This window comes from Dendrobates tinctorius, unplaced genomic scaffold, assembly GCF_039654945.1.
Source record: "Dendrobates tinctorius isolate UK_male_01 unplaced genomic scaffold, ASM3965494v1 ptg000250l, whole genome shotgun sequence".
NCBI classification, from domain to species: domain Eukaryota; kingdom Metazoa; phylum Chordata; class Amphibia; order Anura; family Dendrobatidae; genus Dendrobates; species Dendrobates tinctorius.
In genome coordinates this window covers 24,657,160-24,677,552 of record NW_027361917.1, presented here as the reverse complement: position 1 = coordinate 24,677,552, position 20,393 = coordinate 24,657,160, and the positions used below count along the sequence as shown (strand labels likewise).

Sequence of the window (20,393 nt, the reverse complement as noted above, 5' to 3'; positions counted from 1 at the left end):
ATGTATTGAAAGTTACGGTCATTTAATGGAGCTTTATTACCCTGTACTCCAAGTTTTTTTTTTTTTGTTTTTTTTTTTTTTTGGTGTAAAAAGTCACAACATTTGGATTAAATGGAATCTGCCACCAGATTTTCAAACTCAAATAGACTTTATTGGCAGGACCAAAATAAATTTATTGTTGCCAAAGCAAGGAAAATAGAATAGAAAATAGGTTTTTGCTACCTAATCTGCGAGCAACATAATGTAGGGAAAGAGACCCTGATTCTAACGATGTATCACTTAATTTACTGCGTGAAGCAGTTGTGATACTGAGTGTTTAGGTGCAACATGTAGCAGAGCTCAGATACCTAACCCCGCCCACACCACAGCTCCGCTTTCTGTGTACATTGTCTATGGACAGTGAGCTGCTAATTAGAGAAGGGGGAGGGGTGGGAGCACTTGGCATGAGGGAGGTAGTCTGGGTAGTGATAATCTCCTGGTTATGAAAGTACTCATTGTGTGGAAACTGCACACTGCCTAATACACTTGGTTGAATTAATATCCACTTTCTTTCTAATCAATTACCCTAAGCCTTTTAAATGTATTTTTCAATATTTTAATATATACATATGATATATATATTTTTTGTTTATAGTCGGATCCACGGAGAGGGAATTTTAGAGAGAAAGTACAGTTTCTTATAAGTAAGTTGGCAGAATACGCGCCAATCGATGCTGCTGTAGATCAGAAGGCGAAGACATTCCTGTATGATTGCTTACCTCCTGTACTGACACCAGGTATGATTGTTATGTGTCTGTTTTATAGCGAACCTGTGAGGTGAATCATGCTGCCCAAACTGCGGGCACCATGAATGGCAGCCTGGCTGCACAATTGATTCCTGGTATATTATTCTCTAAAATGCTCATGTGTCTCAGAGAAAATGTATTTTTCAGCGAATCTGTCGTGCAGGATTGCACTATTAACCTGTGAATATAGTTTTAATAAAAGGTGCCTGACAGCTGTACTGAACGTGCAGGAACTAGGAGAAAATTAGTGCTACAGAAGTTGATTTTCATTGCACACACTTCTAGTAGCTCTCCTTTCATAATGCTGTCAGCCCTGCCAATCATATCCAGGCATCCACATACAAGGGGAAAAGTCCCCTTAAAATAGCTTACAACAGGCTCCGTGTGAGACATAATGACACAGCACTCGGTGTGTGTGTGGGGGGGATGGTAGCAATATACTTGCTTTAGCAATGTTAATGTGCTTTTGGTCCTGCCAATAAAACTCATTTGAATTTGAGAGGAAACTACTAGAAGTGTTTACAATGAGTCCCAATTTCTTTAGGACTGCCCTCCCACCCTGACTGCTGGAGGTGAGAGCTGAAAATTGTAAGTTAATCACACTCAGGTCTGCTGTGCTCAAGCACATGTATCCAATCTGCAGTGAGGAGAGCAGACTTTAATTCTAGGATATAGTAAATTTTACACGGCCGCTATCCACGTATTAAGAAAAAGATCAGACTCAGATGCAGCTGGTGAAAAAACAGGACTGTGGCGGCTCCTGTTAGAAAAACTGAACCAGATATGTAATTGTACAATTCACCGCGCTGTGCTGAGAAAATATGGTAATACTGATTGCAGATAAACAATGGTTGTATTAATGATAGAAGTATTAGTACTCACTTGTTGGTGGAGTGGATGTGGAATATTCTGTGAAAATTAGATTCCTTAGCAATCGAATAGCAGCTGTAGAGTATTCTGTGAGGAATCTAATTTTCACAGAATATTCCACATCCATGGAATATTCTGACTTCTATACCAGGAAAGATCTTTGAACAAATTATTAAACAACATGTATGTCAATACCTGGATAAGAATGAAGTGATTAAACAGAGTCAGCATGGGTTTGTAACTAATAAATCATGTCAGACTAACTTAATTTCCTTCTATGACGGTATCACTGATTGGGTGGATCAAGGAAATGCTGTAGATATAGTATATCTTGACTTCAGCAAAGCATTTGACAAAGTCTCTCATACAATCCTTATTGAAAAAATGACTAAGTATGGAATGGACAAGGCAACTGTTAGGTGGATTCATAACTGGCTTAGTGATCGGACCCAAAGAGTGGTCGTAAATGGCTGCACATCCAGTTGGAAGAATGTCTCAAGTGGGGTACCACAGGGCTCTGTCCTGGGCCCTGTATTGTTCAACATCTTTATCAACGATTTAGATGAAGGAATTGAGGGTAAACTGATTAAATTTGCTGATGACACAAAGCTAGGAGGGATAGCTAATACTAGAGAAGAGAGAGAGAGGATTCAAAAAGATATAAATAAACTGGAGAAGTGGGCAGCAACTAACAGAATGGTTTTTAACAGGGAGAAATGCAAAGTACTACATCTGGGCAATAAAAATGAAAAAAACATATATAGAATGGGAGGAATAGGGCTAAGTGACAGCACATGTGAAAAAGACTTGGGTATACTAATAGATCACAGACTGAATATGAGTCAACAGTGTGATGCAGCAGCAAAAAAGGCAAATGCAATTCTAGGATGTATTAACAGAAGCATACAGTCTAGATCACGTGAAGTCATTATTTCCCTCTACTCCTTTTTGGTCAGACCTCATCTGGAATATTGTGTCCAGTTTTGGGCACCACATTTTAAAAAAGACATCAACAAACTGGAGCAAGTTCAGAAAAGAGCGACCAGAATGGTGACCGGTCTGCAAACCCTGTCTTATGAGGAAAGGTTGCAGGATTTGGGAATATTTAGTTTGCAAAAGAGAAGACTGAGAGGAGACTTAATAGCTGTCTACAAATATCTAAAGGGCTGTCACATTATAGAAGGATCAACTTTATTCTCATTTGCACAAGGAAAGACTAGAAGCAATGGGATGAAACTGAATGGGAGGAGACAGATTAGATATTAGAAAAAACTTTTTGACAGTTAGAGTGAACAATGAGTGGAACAGGCTGCCACGAGAAGTGGTGAGTTCTCCTTCAATGGAAGTCTTCAAACAGAGGCTGGACAGACATCTGACTGGGATGATTTAGCGAATCCTGCTTTGAGCAGGGGGTTGGACCAGATGGCCCAGGAGGTCCCTTCCAACTCTACGATTCTATGATTCTATGAGTATTACCATATTTTCTCAGCATAGCGCCATGAATTGTACAATTACATATCTGGTTCAGACTTTAATTCTATTGAGGGGGCTTCTTTCCCCAGGGTGTTGCTGGTTGCTTATGATTCATAAAAAAAAAAGAAAAATGCAGCACTCACCAATAGAGCTGAAAAACTGTGGGTCTTTATTTCACATGAATTCCATCAACCGGTATGTGGACAACGTCCGTTTCGCGATTACTCGCTTCTACGGGTCCAGGTGAGTAATCGCGAAACGGCCATTGTCCGGCACCTTCCTCCCCTAGCATTCCTCTAACGTCCTGCATGTCCACATACCTGTTGATGGAATTCATGTGAAATAAAGACGCACAGTTTTTCCGCTCTATTGGTGAGTGCTGCATTTTTCTTCTTTTTTTTTTTATGATACATTGAAATATTCATGTTTCTTCATGCAAGCACCTCCGGTTTTTGACTGAACTATACACCGCAATACTTCAAATAAAAAGCTGGGTCTGTTAATGTGGTGATTTGTGTGCCCTAGTCTACCGTTCATCTGTGTGCTTTCTTGCTGGGATTATTTGCTTATGATTGATCAGCATTAGAGGAAGACACACTCACCCCAGTGAAATATGTCTGATAATACCCACTTGGACTTGAAAAATAATTGTGTTTAGGTGTACAATACTTTGATCCTTAATGTCTCTGCAACATTGAGGTGAAATAATAAAAAAAAGTGTTCTGCATTGCACTGATTATATTATTGTTGTTCGTTTCAAAATGAATTTTTGGTGAAAAGTCCTCTAATAGCATTATCTCACATAACCAGTTTCCTTTGAATGGCTATCTGGGGACCATAGCTGGAATAGAGATTAGTCTGGCGCCACCGCCAAACAACCATTTCCCACATTTCTGCATGTGACCGACAGGTTTCTCCCTATGTACGCGTGAGGGAGAGAAATGTCCATCACCCGCAGCCATGCTGAGAGAAGAGGACTATTCTCTACTCCGTGAAAAACAGGCCAGTTGTGTTTGACTGTGATCATCCATAAAAGCAGACAGGTGCTGATGCAGCCTTTGCACTGCCTGCATTATTCTGGTTCTTAGCCTACGTTCACAGGATGAGCTTTTAGTTTTTTGACTAGGTTCCTTGCTTTTTTTTTTACTCTGCGTTTTTATCACTGCAATTGTTTCTCGGTTTGATGTGTCATGGTGTAAAAAAAGTTTTGCTTTAGAGACTTCCTGTGTATTTGCTTTGACACACTTGGGTGCGGATTATACAGTCATGTGTAAAAGTTTGGGCACCCCTATTAATGTTAACCTTTTTTTCTTTATAACAATTTTGGTTTTTGCAACAGCTATTTCAGTTTCATATATCTAATAACTGATGGACTCAGTTATATTTCTGGATTCAAATGAGGTTTATTGTACTAACAGAAAATGTGCAATCTGCATTTAAACAAAATTTGACCGGTGCAAAAGTATGGGCACCCTTATCATTTTCTTGATTTGAACACTCCTAACTACTTTTTATTGACTTCCTGAAGCACTAAATTGGTTTTGTAACCTCATTGAGCTTTGAACTTCATAGCCAGGTGTATCAAATCATGAGAAAAGGTATTTAAAGTGGCCACTTGCAAGTAGTTCTCCTATTTGATTCTCCTATGAAGAGTGGCATCATGGGCTCCTCAAAACAACTCTCCAATGATCTGAAAACAAAGATTATTCAACATAGCTTTTCAGGGGAAGGATACAAAAAGTTGTCTCAGAGATTTAACCAGTCAGTTTCCACTGTGAGGAACATAGTAAGGAAATGGAAGAACACAGGTACAGTTCTTGTTAAGCCCAGAAGTGGCAGGCCAAGAAAAATATCAGAAAGGCAGAGAAGAAGAATGGTGAGAACAGTCAAGGACAATCCACAGACCACCTCCAAAGACCTGCAGCATCATCTTGCTGCAGATGGTGTCACTGTGCATCGGTCAACAATACAGCGCACTTTGCACAAGGAGAAGCTGTATGGGAGAGTGATGCGAAAGAAGCCGTCTCTGCAAGCACGCCACAAACAGAGTCGCCTGAGGTATGCAAAAGCACATTTGGACAAGCCAGTTACATTTTGGAAGAAGGCCTGTGAACTGATGAAACAAAGATTGAGTTGTTTGGTCATACAAAAAGGCGTTATGCATGCGCTGTATTGTTGACCGATGCACAGTGACACCATCTGCAGCAAGATGATGCTGCAGGTCTTTGGAGGTGGTCTGTGGATTGTCCTTGACTGTTCTCACCATTCTTCTTCTCTGCCTTTCTGATATTTTTCTTGGCCTGCCACTTCTGGGCTTAACAAGAACTGTACCTGTGTTCTTCCATTTCCTTACTATGTTCCTCACAGTGGAAACTGACTGGTTAAATCTCTGAGACAACTTTTTGTATCCTTCCCAGGGCTGTGGAGTCGGAGTCGTGGAGTCGGAGTCGGTGCTCATTTTGTTGGAGTCGGTATAAAATGGACCGACTCCGACTCCTAAAATATATAATAAATTGGGTACAGTAATTCAATGCAGGATGTGCTGAATATTTTTTTATAGGAGTTTGGGAAAGTTATGAAATGTCCTATAAATGGCTGTTATATTCCTGATCTAAGGCTACATTCATACACAGCGTTTTTCCAGTGTTTTTTGAGGATACGTTTTTCAGCTGCAAAAGCTGATCATCTTTTTAAAAAACTGCATCACCTGAAAGGTTTTTGAGCTCATAGATAATGTTTTCAATAGCAAAAGCAGATTAGAAATCTGCTCTATCTATATATCCATTTATCCATATCTGTCTATCCATATCGTATCTGTACCAAAAAGAATGAAAACCGGGTAGTACACCAATATATAGTCTGTTCTATCTAAATATCTTGATTATTGGATCATAAAAATGATTAAATGTCTGAGGTTCACATTGTACTACAATAAATTTTTCACTTAAATATAAGCAATATGTGTGGGAGTCGGAGTCGTGGAGTCGGAGTTGGAGTCGGAGTCGGTGTAAGGGAAATTGAGGAGTCGGAGTCGCAGGTTTGGCTTACCGACTCCACAGCCCTGATCCTTCCCCTGAAAAGCTATGTTGAATAATCTTTGTTTTCAGATCATTTGAGAGTTGTTTTGAGGAGCCCATGATGCCACTCTTCATAGGAGAATCAAATAGGAGAACTACTTGCAAGTGGCCACTTTAAATACCTTTTCTCATGATTTGATACACCTGGCTATGAAGTTCAAAGCTCAATGAGGTTACAAAACCAATTTAGTGCTTCAGGAAGTCAGTAAAAAGTAGTTAGGAGTGTTCAAATCAAGAAAATGATAAGGGTGCCCATACTTTTGCACCGGTCAAATTTTGTTTAAATGCAGATTGCACATTTTCTGTTAGTACAATAAACCTCATTTGAATCCAGAAATATAACTGAGTCCATCAGTTATTAGATATATGAAACTGAAATAGCTGTTGCAAAAACCAAAATTGTTATAAAGAAAAAAGGTTAACATTAATAGGGGTGCCCAAACTTTTACATATGACTGTATGAGTTTTTATGCGTTTCCGCCACAAACGCACCAAAAAAACGCATGTACGTTTTTTATCGGCGGACTTTCCGCACCTAATGTAAGTCTATGGGGAAATTCCATACAGAAAACTCAGCGTATCCACAAGAGAAATTGGCATGCTGCGGATTTGAAACACACTGCAGGTCAGTTTACGCTGCATAAAATAAAATCACAGCGGCCATGAGATTTCTATAAATTCCATCCACTTTGCTAGAACTGTAAGATGCTGTGTTTTATCACGCAGCATCAAAAATGCAGCAAAAGCTCGTCGTGTGAACGTAGCCTTAGACGGCGATCTGCGTTCCACATGATACGATCTTCAGCCATATGCCGTGGTGGCTATAATGGGTCGGAGTGATCTCCACGTGCAATACATAGCTGAATATATGCTTGTTTGAACGAGCTTTTCCATCGTTTTCTATACTGACCTGGGAGAAAGTGAAGCTGCAGTCTGACTGCTATTTTGTAATTGATCCTTTCTTTTTGTCTCCCCCTAATTTTTCCATAAACATAGGAAAATGATGGCTTGTTTTTTTGCACGACAAAAGTTCTGAAATTTTTTATTCCCACAATTCATTTTACCATATGATGTAGTGGAAACTGTGGGGGGGGGGGGGGGGGGGGATCCAAGTTTTTATGAAATGGCAAATAAATGCAATTCCAACATTGATTTTTGGGTTTTGTTTTTATGGCATTCAGGTGTGAGAAATGTATCTGATTGTAATTGTGCAGCCAGGCTTTTGGATTAAGGCTGCCTGCAGTTTGGGCAGCATGAATCAGATGAGAGGTTCCCTTTTATGTAGTGAAAAAAAAAACCCCCTGATATTTATAAAGTCGCCACATAAAAATAGAAAAAAATATATACATATATTAGACTTAGAATTTTTTTTCGATTTCTCCAGCAATATAGCTGTGTGAGGGGAAGGGGGAGCTTGTTTTTTGCAAGGCAATCTGACATTTATACTATTTTTGCAGTAGATACGAGGTTTTGATTGCGTCATATTGCAATCAAGTGAAAACAAAACACAATAGTGGTGTTTTCTTATAACGATCGGGTTAAAGGATCGCTCTTTTACAAACATAGTGATCCCAAATATGTTTTTTTTTTTAAACTTAAGCAAGGTCCACACTTGGAACCGAAACGTCGCACATGGGCCAATAAATCGCACTTGAATTTTATCTACTGGTGTGCTGCCTTCATCTGTTTTGGATACTATTACAAAGGTTTGGTAACTGCCTGGAGATATCCAATATAAATTACTGTGTATAGCTAATTGTGATGGGTGTATACTGGTATCTTCACTAAATTATCCCCCATTGTGTTTCTCACCTGCAGCAGAGAAATCCCACAGTGTATATGGCGCTCCAGCCAGGTGGGAGAACGGAGACGTGACAGACGGCATCATCCAACTTGAGAAGGACACTCAGATCCGATTTCTGAGGAGTGGTATAGTCAGGTCAGTCATCACATGTATATGATTAGGTGATGGAAGTGTGTCTTGTAAGATGTGAGAATTACCAGAGCGGGGGAAGGATCTGTGATGTCCTTTACATCTGCTTTGTAGTCGTGGATCTACACTGGATATTTCTTCCATTATACCGATAATGAACTCTGTGGTGACCTTTCTCTCTCACCCTTGACAGCACCATGGAGAGAGAGGGGGTCCGCCCATCAAGGACTGGAACCTACAGATAAAAAGGCGGCACCTCTCCTCCGCCCCCAGCAAGACCCCAGGGGGAATCCCAGGACCCTGGATGCGTTTATGCTTCCATGGACGCAGGGCCTAATGTATGCCTTTCCACCGCCCATTCTCATCCCAGCAGTCATAAGGAAAGTCAGAGAAGACAGGGCACGAATGATACTAATAGCCCCGTTTTGGCCAAAAAGAATTTGGTTTTCCCGGCTGAGAATACTGTCAATAACCGACCCCTGGGTTCTACCAGATCTCCCCGACCTTCTGTCCCAAGGTCCCGTGTTACACCCTCGGCCAGTGAACCTCTATTTAACAGCATGGAATTTGAAAGAGCGCTGCTGAGGGGGAGAGGGTTTTCAGAAAACCTGGTTTCCACGCTACAAAAGAGTAGGAAACCAATCACAACCAGGGCCTATGGTAGAACTTGGAAGAAATTTCTATCTAGCTCTGGGGTAAGGGTTCAAGATGGAATCCAAATTGACAAAATTCTCGAATTCCTACAAAAAGGGTTAGAGCAGGGGCTGGCAACTAAGGCTGGAGTCACACATAGCGACTTACCAGCGATCCCGACAACGATATCAACATGTCAGGATCGCTGGTAAGTCGCTGTGTGATCGCTGGTGAGCTGTCAAACAGACAGCTTCACCAGCGATTAGCACAGCGACGCCGCGTGCGGCATCGCTGTGTTCGTTAGCGCTGATGCCATGGATCCATGTAAAAAAATAGAATTAAAATAAAAAATATTGTTATTCTTGCCTTCTGATGTCTCGCGGTCATTCTTGCAAAGGCTTACTGGGACCGGAGCGTGGAGAGAGGCGGGAATGCTGCGCGGGAAGGTGAGAATAATAACAATATTTTTTATTTTTTTTATTATTTTACACCTGATCACTGGTCTCCCGCCTGTCACACGCAGCGATGCGTGCTGGCCAACGGGAGATCAGCGACGAAAGAAATGTCCAGAGGTTTCTTGCAGCGATCAGCGATACCGGCAAGGGGGCCGGTCGCTGATCGCTGTCACACACAGCGATCTCGCTGCTGAGATCGCTGTTGTGTCACGAAACTTGTGACTCAGCAGCGATCTCGCTAGCGAGATTGCTATGTGTGACGGGGCCTTAATACATTGAAGGTACAGATAGCGGCTCTAGGTGCCCTTTATAACCAGGATGTGGCAGGCAACCCTTGGGTGGCACGGTTTATGAGGGCCGCAGCCAGGTCTAGGCCAATAACCACCCAGAAAATACCGTCATGGGATCTAAACCTAGTGTTGTCTGCACTAACAGGGCCCCCATTCGAGCCCATCCAATCAGCACCCCTAAAAACCCTATAATTAAAAACTATATTTTTAGTGGCCCTAACATCCGCTCGCAGAGTGAGCGATATTCAGGCTCTGTCAGCAATACCCCCGTTCACTAAAATCCTGGACGATAGAGTCATATTAAAACCTGATCCAGCATACCTACCTAAGGTGTCGACACACTTCCATAGGTCCCAAGAAATGGTCCTTCCTTCCTTCTGCCCAAACCCTAGGAATAGAGGAAAGGAGAAATTTCACACCCTGGATGTGAAGAGGTGTCTAGTTCAGTACCTAGAGGCCACCAAGGGATGTAGGAAGGAAGGGTCTCTCTTTGTGTGTTTCCAGGGACCTCGGAAGGGACTCTAGGCATCCAAGAGTACCCTAGCAAGGTGGATAAGGGATGCGTTTGCCCTGGCGTATTCATCCAGTGGGAATACCATCCCGGAGGGTTTAAAAGCTCACTCTACAAGGGCAATGGCGACCTCATGGGCAGAAAGATCAGAGGTATCAGTAGAGCAGATCTGTAAGGCGGCCACCTGGTCAACACCTTCTACCTTTTTTAGGCACTATCACTTAGATCTAGCCTCTACTTCTGACCTGACCTTCGGGAGAAGGGTCCATCAGGCGGTGGTCCCTCCCTAAGCTACCAATCTCTGAAATTCTCTCCGTGGTGCTGTCATGGGTGAGAGAGAATAGCTTTGTTACTCACCAATAACGGTGTTTCTCGGAACCCATGACAGCACCCGCTTATCCCCCCCCCCTTTCACGTGTGCAGAGAGCATGAGTTAATGTGTGTAAAGTGTTTTTTGTTAGACACGTGGCTTCTCCATAATATGCAATATTATAATGTTATGTATATACTTTTGTTGTTAACTAACCGGGAGACCCGCTGATGCTCTGTAACCAACTGGGGGCGGAGGAGAGGTGCCGCCTTTTTATCTGTAGGTTCCTGTCCCTGAAGGGCGGACCCCCTCTCTCTCCGTGGTGCTGTCATGGGTTCCGAGAAACACCGTTATCGGTGAGTAACTAAGCTATTCCGGCATATGTATATTTTCAGTTGGTGTTCCTCCACGTAGATTTGTCGTCCATGTCCTACTTCTGGGCAGCAGAATTCCTGTATACTATATAGGATTGTGTGCGGTCTGTTGTGTTGTTTTATGCAACATTGCTCCACTTTGCCCAAATGACAAAATTGTTCAGGGGTCAGGGCATAGTAGTGATCGGATTGGTATTGTATCCAGCTGCCTAGCATTACTTTCTAGTAAGCATGTCTGCAAAGAAGCCGCTGTACTTCAGCTGGCTAATGCAAGTAATGGATTACCTGTAATTTTGACAAATTAAACCCAACACTGTAGGCATTTATATGTTAAGGTACTGTCACACTTAATGATGCACCAGCGATCCCGACCAGCGATATGACCCGGTCAGGATCGCTGGTGCATCGCTAAGTGGTCGCTAGTGAGCTGCCACACAGGCAGATCTCACCAGCGACATAGCTACTTACCTGTCAGACGAGGCGATCCTGACGTCGTCCCGCCCGCGTCGTTCGTCTCCACAGCAGGAAGCTGACAACGAGAAACGGCCCAGGACGTTCTCGCGCGATCAGTGATAACCAGCGGGGGGAGCGGTCGGAGGTAAGTATCAGACATAGCGATATCGCTAGCAATATCGCTATAACGTCACAAAAACCAGTGATATCGATATAGCGATATCGCTTAGTGTGACAGGCCCTTTACTCCATGTTCTGTACATGACTATAGTGGCTGCAGTGTCGCTGGTAACAGCATTGACAGATTTGCTTTACCGCAGCCACAGGAGCCACTGACACCATAGACTAACTGTACATGGGCCATTGTGCGGGGGGAGGGGAAATCTGAACTCTCCATTTATGAATGATGGATCCTGATATCGTTGTAGAGATGTGAAATGTCATTGTAATCCTGCCTGTTATGGTAATAAGTGCTGAAAAATCTTCTAATTTTAGCATATTATGAGGTTAATTGAGCATATTGAAAACTGCCATATTCTGGATTATTGGGTCCAAGTTTAAAGAAAAGAAAAAAAACACCCAACAATCTACAAGAAGGTCAACAAATAATTTAACCACTTTCTTTGATTGCGCATTCCCCTTAAGCAATGACCAGATTAGATCCCATCTTGTGAGGATCAGAAACCCTTTCCCAATATCCCAGTACATGAGCAATGACTTATGACATTTTTGTATGTATAAGTGAGACAGATACTATATCCCACTAATAAGACCTAGTATAGCGTTTCATATATTCTCATACATCCGATGTATGCAAATCCTGGGAACGTGTCGGCAGTACACAACAGGGGACTTTATATAATTAAGGTACTGAAAAAATAATGTCCTCTAATGATGTTGATGAAGGAATTTAGTTTTTGTATGCATTGATTTCTCTATGATGCTTCAATTATTTATATTTATGGCAGGAAATATCTCCGAAATTAGATCCTCTTAATTGCAGTGTTTCATATTGGCGCCTGGGCCTAAAAACGGCCGAAAATAAAGTGCCCTGAAAAAGAACAATGTGTTCATGTAATAGTTCCTTCCAGAAGAACAATGCCATCATTAATTTCCCTGGATTTTTCACCCTTTCCGTAAATCTCATATGGCCTCTGGGTTGTGTTGGAGTATACAGCTCGCATGCCATAAACATTCTACTACTCTGTATAATGCTGTATTACTACTTGGCAATGTATTTGAACTTTGAGAATGAGTGTTCATCCTTTGAGCACCATACTTAATATAAAAACAAAAAATAATAATGCCATTTAAAGGGGATTAATTGGTTTAGGAAAACCACTGTCCTCTGGCAGCAACTTAGTAAAAAAAAAAAAAACCCTGTCCTTTACTCACTCTCTCGATGTCCAGTGCTGAACCTCTGCCGTTGTCCTTGTATCAGTTATCTGCAATTCTGACATCTTGTCAACCTGGGAAGAATGAGCAAAGCCAGTTTTTTATTTTTTTGTTTAAATAAATAAAAACTGCAGTCGGGGGACATGGGTTTTCTTAAACCAGAAAATCCTTTTATCCTCTTCCCAACATAGAGTACGTCCAATGTTGGCTGCAGTCGTATGATGCAGGCTCGGGAGCTGAACCTGCTCTATTCCCGACAGATTCCAGCTGTGTTGTGCAGCCATCACCCAGGCTAGCTCAGATGGCTACCTATTCAAATGTCCGTTTCCCATCACCACCATCATTGTACTCCACAGGACAACGTCATTTCTTCTATATACTGTAGTACTACAGTAGATATAGAGCAATTGATCACAAATTCAAGTCTCTGAAGGGGATTCAAATATGAAGTAAAGAATTAGGAAAACTTACAAATGTTTATTTTTTCATCACCTCCATCTTTTTCCAAGTAGAAAATAAATGAGTACAAAAAATAAACACATTTATCGCCATGTCCTTAAGTCTATTCTGTGAAAATATAGGCTCTATCAACCTATATAATTAACAAGTGTCTAAGTGCAATAAAAAGTGATCATATGTACCCCAAAATGGTATCCGTAAAAGCATCCGCTCTCCACTAAAATAACAAGCCCTTACACGGCTACAAAAAAATGAGAACTCGAACCTTTTTTTGAACACACTCATATTAACAGATGATTTTTTACTGCAAGGCCAAAACGTAAACATTTTTTGGTTTGGCTTCTTATAATAAGTCATGTGGCAAGGCTCCTTAATTGAATTTTAGCATTGTTACAGTGGTGCAAGAGTTCAAGTCCTCTTCCTCTTTTGAAGAGGCTATTTGCACATTTAAATTACCAGAAGAGCACTGTATGGCCTGTAAGTCTCCTTACGCCTGCTTGGCACCCTCCACAAGGAGAAACGTTCTCGCTTAGACACATAGTAAGAAGCCTCTCGTCAAGCCCAATCCGATCTTCCCGAAACGCTGTGTCTGCAAATGAGTTTCTGATTTAACTTCTGATTCTAAGTCATGTGGCAATGCTTGTTAAAGGGAACCTGACACATGAAAAACATCATTAATCTGTAGATGTGGGGGTTAATCTGTAGGTTAATACCGTTCTGAATCTACACTTAGTCCCATGCTGCCGGGAGGAAATAAACTTTATTCCTCTATGTATCGTTCGAGTTTCAGTCAACGGGGCAACGTTGGCGCTGGGTCAGTCACCGCTCAGGGAATAGAGAGTTGCAGCTGTAACCGCACCACCGTCACTGACTGACAGCAGCTCAGCATTAGCGCTGCCTGTCAGTGAGTGCCGCTGGGTGCAGTTACAGCTGCTGCTCTCTATACACTGAGTTTTGACTACACCCGCACCAAGGTTGCCCCCATGACTGAAATGCAAATGCTACCAAGTGGAATAAAATCAATTTCCTCCCAGCAACGGGACTTTAAGTAAGGGCGCCTGGCAGGTTCCGAACTCTATTAACCTGCAGATTAACCCCATATCTGCAGGTTAATAACATTTTTTCATGGTTCCCTTTAACCAAGGGTGGTTTGCACGTTAATGACCGGGCCAATTTTTACATTTCTGACCACAGTCCCTTTTTTAGGTAATAACTCTGGAATGCTTCCATGGATCCCGGTGATTCTGACATTTTCTCGTGACATATTGTACTTTGTGGTAGTGGTAAAATTTCTTTGATATGACTTGCGTTTAATTGTGAAAAAAAGGAAATTTGGCGAAAATTTAGAAATTTTCCATCTTTGAGTTTTCATGCCGTTAACCCCTTAAGGACCGGGGTTATTTTCGTTTTTGCGGTTTTGTTTTTCGCTCCCTTTCTTCCCAGAGCCATAACTTTATTTTTCCGTCAATATGGCCATGTGAGGGCTTATTTTTTGCGGGACGAGTTGTACTTTTGAACAACACAATTGATTGATTTTACCCTGTCGTGTACTACAAAACGGGAAAAAAATTCCAAGTGCGGTGAAATTGCAAAAAAAGTGCAATCCCACACTTGCTTTTTGCTTGGCTTTTTTGCTAGGTTCACTAAATGCTAAAACTGACCCACCATTATGATTCTCCAGGTCACTACGAGTTCATAGACACGAAACATGTCTAGGTTCTTTTTTATCTAAGTGGTGAAAAAAAATCCAAAGTTTGCTAAAAAAAAAAAACAAAAAAAAAACACCACCATTTTCCGAGACCCGTAGTGTCTCCATTTTTCGTGATCTGGGGTCGGGTGAGGGCTTATTTTTTGCGTGCCGAGCTGACGTTTTTAATGATACCACTTTTATGCAGACAGTTCTTTTGTCCGCCTTTATTGCATTTTAATGCATTGTCACAGAGATCAAAAAACGTAATTCTGGGGTTTTGACTTTTTTTCTCGCTACGCCGTTTAGCGATCAGGTTAATGCTTTTTTTTTTTTTTATTGATCGGCGATTCTGAACGCGGCGATACCTAATGTGTGTATGTTGGATTTTTTTTTACTGTTTTATTTTGATTGGGGCGAAAGGTGGGTGATTTGAACTTTTAGGGTTGTTTTTTTTTTTTTTTTAACTTTTGGCATGCTTCAATAGCCTCCATAGGAGGCTTGAAGCATGCACAACTCGATCGGCTCTGCTACATATGGACGATGAGCAGATCGCCCATATGTAGCAGATTTACTCCTGTGCTTTCAGCGCCGAACACCGGGTGGTGCTGACAGCCATCAGCCTGGAACAACCATAGAGGTCTCTGAGACCTCTGGTTGTCCAAGCAACATGACGCCGACCCCCGATCACGTGACGGGGGTCGGCGATGAGCTCACTTCCGGCCCGGTGGCCGGAAGTGCTATTTAAATGCCCGCTGTCAGCTTTGACAGCAGGATTTAACTAGTTAATAGGCGCGGGCGGACGGCGATTCCGCTCGCGCCTTTTGCGGGCACATTCAAAACAGCTGACATGTCCCGGCTTTGATGCGGCCTCAGCGCTGGAGCCCTCATCAAAGCAGGGGAGATGTCTAATGACGGACTGTGTCCGTCATTGGACATTAAGGGGTTAAAACAGAGAAATATGTTACACAAAATAGTTAATAAATAACATTTCCCACATGTCTACTTTACATCAGCACAATTTTGGAACCAACATTTTTTTGTTGGGAAGTTACAAGGGTTAAAAGTTGACCAGCGATTTCTCATTTTTACAACACCATTTTTTTATTTAGGGACCACATCACATTTGAAGTCACATTTGATAGAAAGAGAAAATACCCAAAAGTGACACCATTCTAAAAACTGCACCCCTCAAGGTGCTCAAAACCACATTCAAGAAGTTTATTAACCCTTCAGGTGCTTCACAGGAATTTTTTTTTTAACTATTTTCATAAAAAATTTACTTCAGATCTAGTTTGTTTTATTTTACCAAGGGTAACAGGAGAAATTGGAACCCAAAAGTTGTACAATTTGTCCTGTGTACGCTGATACCCCATATATGTAGGTAAACCACTGTTTTTGTGCACGGCATATCTCAGAAGGGAAGGAGCGCCGTTTGACTTTTCAGTGCAAAATTGGCTGCAATTGACTAGAGATCGGACGCCATGTTGCGTTTGGAGAACCCCTGATGTGCCAAAACAGTGGAAACCTCCCACAAGCGACACCATTTTGGAAAGTAGACCCCCTAAGGAACTTATCTAGATGTGTGGTGAGCACTTTGAACCCCCAAGTGCTTCACAGAAGTTTATAATGTAGAGCCGTAAAAATAAAAAATCTTATTTTTTTTCACAAAAATTCTTTTTGCCCCCAATTTTTTATTTTCCCAAGGGTAACAGGAGAAATTGGGCCCGAAAAGTTGTTGTGCAATTTGTCCTGAGTTTGCTGATACCCCATATGTGAGGGTAAACCACTGTTTGGGCGCATGAGCAGAGCTCGGAAGGGAAGGAGCATTGTTTGACTTTTCAATGCAGAATTGGCTGGAATTGAGATCAGATGCCATGTTGCGTTTGGAGAGGCCCTGATGTGCCTAAACAGTGGAAACCCCCCAATTCTAACTCCAACCCTAATCCCAACCTCTCCATTACCAATACTATAGTTTTATATTGTAAATAAACACACAGCCAGTATAAAGTCCTTTTATTAAAAAAAAAAAAACAACGCACTTTTACTTTATTTAAAAATGACACCGTTATACTCCCCTTACGCCCATTCCATTGAAGCCATCGTGTCCGGAAAAAAAAAAAGAAAACTATATCCCTCACCTGTCCGACGTTCTGAACCACACTGTAATCCATGTCTTCGATTAAGTACTTTTCAAACTGGACGGTGCGAATATTCGATCGTCCAGGCTGAAAACCACTGGAGAATGAGCTGCTGCGAGTGCAGCGCCGGTGACCTCATCAAGGTTACCGTATGTCCCTGAGGCTACGTTCCCAGCCAGGCCGATGAACTGCGGTTACCTCAATGAGATCACCGCTAGCACCGTGAAAAATTCTCACTGTGAACTCGCTGAGCTCAGCTCTGCACCATGAGACTATTTCTCACGGTGCTAGTGGTGATCTCATTGAGGTCACCGTTGTTCACAGTGAGGGCCGGTCTCAGTGCAGCGAATCATTCTCCCAGCTCTCCAGCGTAAGTGGTCTCCTCCGGCCACCGTTCATTCTGATGAGAAAGTGTCACACAGAAGGATTATTGCATGGGACACTGGATTATTTCAACTTCGGACAGGTGAGGTGAGGGATGTTGTTTTTCTATTTTAGTTTGTTTACAGGGGACACTGGCTTCAGGGGATTAGGTGTTAAGGTTAGTATAATGTGATATATTTTTTTAATTTTATTCTTAATTTTACACTTGAATACAACGCTCAACATTGTACCCTGCTCATGCTGATTGCAGGCAGAGCACGGGACACTAATGTGAGCTGCATTCAGTACACGGTTGCCACTCGTATAAAACACGGATCTCTCCGGTACTGGTTTTTCCAGTACCGAAAATATCAGGATGTGTGATATAGGCCTTGTGCAGGTTCTGGGTGACCAACTTACACATTTACACCCCTCATTACTGTTTCTTTATGCTTGTTAAAATTCTTATTAATAATAATAGATTCAACATGAAAAAGGACACTGTATAAAATGTAAAAAAAAAAAACAAGAATGCAATGATTTGGAAATCTTTTTGAGCCATATTTTATTCAATACATAACATAGAAAACAGATCAGAGGTTGAAAGTTAGCCATTTTCCTCATTTCATTTGAAAAAAATTAACTGACTTAGAAATTGATGACCTCAACATATCTCAAAAGTTGGGGAAGTAAGTGGCACTAATGGAAGCCTGGAAGGGCAATTTTCAGCTACGTAACATCACTATATAAAAGAGCATGTTTGAGAGGCAGAGTCTCTCGGAAGCAAAGATGGTCAGAGGTTCACCAATCTATGAACAATTGCATCTAAATATTGTGGAATAATTTCAGAAATATGTACCCCAATGTAAAATGACAATGACTTTGAATATCCCATCATATATAGGTTAAAAATATCTTAAAATATTCAGTTATTTAAGGAAAATCCATGTGCACAAGGGGCAAGGCTGAGGGTTAATATAGGATGCTCATGCTCTATGAGCCCTCAGGTGGCACTGCAATAAAGCTAGGCATGATTCACTCATATAAATCACCGTGTGGGCACAGCAATACTTTCAGAAATCATTCTGTGAACAGTTTGCCGTACAATCTACAAATAAAGCTCCCTCATGCAAATAAGAAGCCATATATTGAAATAATCCAGAAATGCTGCCGTCTTCTCTAGGCCAAAGCTCTTTTAAAATGCATGAGGCAAAATGGAAAACTACTTTGGTCAGGTGAATCAAAATATGAAATTCTTTATGGACATCTGAAACTCTGTGTCCTGCTGACTTAAGAGGAGAGGAACTATCCATCTTGTTATCAGCGCATAGTGCTTGCATCTCTTATGGTATGGGCTGATATTAGTGCCTATGGCATGGACACATCTTGAAAAGGCGCCATTAATTGCTGAGCCTTATATAGAGGTTTTGGAACAACATATTCTCCCATCACGTAAGGGATTTTTCATCAAGACAATGCTAAACCACATGTTGCATCCATTACAACAGAAGAGTTTGGGTGATAAACTGGCTGTCTGTAGTCCAACCCATTCACAAATAGAAAATATCTGGAACATTCTGAAAAAAAAATAAAAACTAAAGGAAGACCGAGGACTTTTGAGCATTTAGAAACTGGCACGCTTGAGTGTCCAGCCATTTCGGGGCATCCTTGTGGGATTCAAAGAAATGGGTTGATCCTCGCTCTACCACTCTGTGAATTTGATGGGATAAATCCTAGAATAATGTATTCCCAGCTCCCTCAGTCTCCTTTTTATGTCCAAGAACATAGATCTTTTGTACTGTATCTCCAAAGAGATGTCCGAGAATATTGAAATTTTTTGGGCCACCTGCTTCTCCCTTGCTTTTCTTGGTATAATGTCCCAGTCTTTGTATTGCAGGATTTTAATTAGTATGTAATGTGGAGGTCTGCACCCCGGACCAGGCCTTGAAGGGACCCTATGTGCCCTGTTCACTACAAACAAAGGATAAAGATGGATTTTTGGTTCTTACCGTAAAATCTCTTTCTTGGAGCCTTCATTGGGGGACACAGATTACCATGGGTGTATGCTGCTGCTGATAGGAGGCTGACACTATGCAAAAAACAAGAAAATTGACTCCTCCCCGGCAGTATACACCCACCGACAGATACCAAGTACCTCAGTTGGTGAGAAAGCAGTAGGAGAAGCCACGGAACTATAAACATATGTACCAACCCAACAAGGGACTCAAGGACCCAACATGGTACAACTTAGACAGGGAGGGTGCTGTGTCCCCCAATGACAGCTCCAAGAAAGAGATTTTATTGTAAGAACCAAAAATCCATCTTTCTTTATCGCCTTATTGGGGGACACAGATTACCATGGGACGTTCCAAAGCAGTCCCAAGGGCGGGAACAGCAATAAGGAATGAAAGAACAGGAAGGGCTTAGGTTGGCCGATGCGCCACCGCCGCCTGCAGGACCTTCCTACCAACGACTGCATCAGACGAAGCCTGGGTATGAACCCTGTAGAACCTCGCAAACTTATGCAAGAACGACCAGGTCGTGACCATGCAAATTTGCAGAGCCGAAGCCTGGTGTCGAACGACCCACGAAGCTGCCACCGCCCGGGAGGAGTGAGTTCTCACTCCCGGAGGCGGACGTTTTTCCTGAAGACGGTATGCTTCCAGAATAGTAGAACGAATCCAGCGAGCGATCGTGGATTTGGATGCCGGAAGCCCTTTCCGGTGACCGGAAATGACCAGCAATGAATGGGATTGACGACGTGAAGCAGTCCTAACGAGATAAACACGCAAGGCTCTAACAACGTCCAGTTTGTGGAGTGACTTCTCAAGAGGGTGAGAAGGAACAGGACAAAATGATGGAAGAACGATATCCTCGTTGATGTGGAAGGAGGATACACCTTTGGAAGAAAGGAAGGAACGGGCCTGAGGACGACTTTATCCTGATGTAGTACCAGCTAAGGAGAACGACATGACAGGGCCGCTAATTCAGAAACTCTTCTGATGGATGTTATGGCAATCAGAAAGGTTACCTTCCATGAAAGAAAAGACAAAGGAATGTCCTGGATGGGCTCAAACGGCGCTTTTTTTTTTTTTTTTTTTTTTATGAGAGCGCTAAGAACGAGATTGAGATCCCACGGTTCTATCGGTTAATGATGAGGAGGGGCCACATGAGCGATTCCTTG

General features: G+C 42.1%; 1 protein-coding gene across 4 annotated transcripts in view; it reads left to right on the top strand.

Moving 5' to 3' along the window:
• Window positions 1-20,393, top strand: part of RIOX1 (ribosomal oxygenase 1) — a 68,293-nt gene that overhangs the window by 28,679 nt on the left and 19,221 nt on the right. For all 4 annotated transcript variants that reach the window (XM_073557529.1, XM_073557528.1, XM_073557531.1 and 1 more), the window contains 2 exons: window positions 635-776; window positions 8,024-8,144. In XM_073557529.1, coding sequence (XP_073413630.1) covers window positions 635-776; window positions 8,024-8,144 — 263 coding nt within the window. The remainder of the gene's footprint in view (window positions 1-634; window positions 777-8,023; window positions 8,145-20,393) is intronic.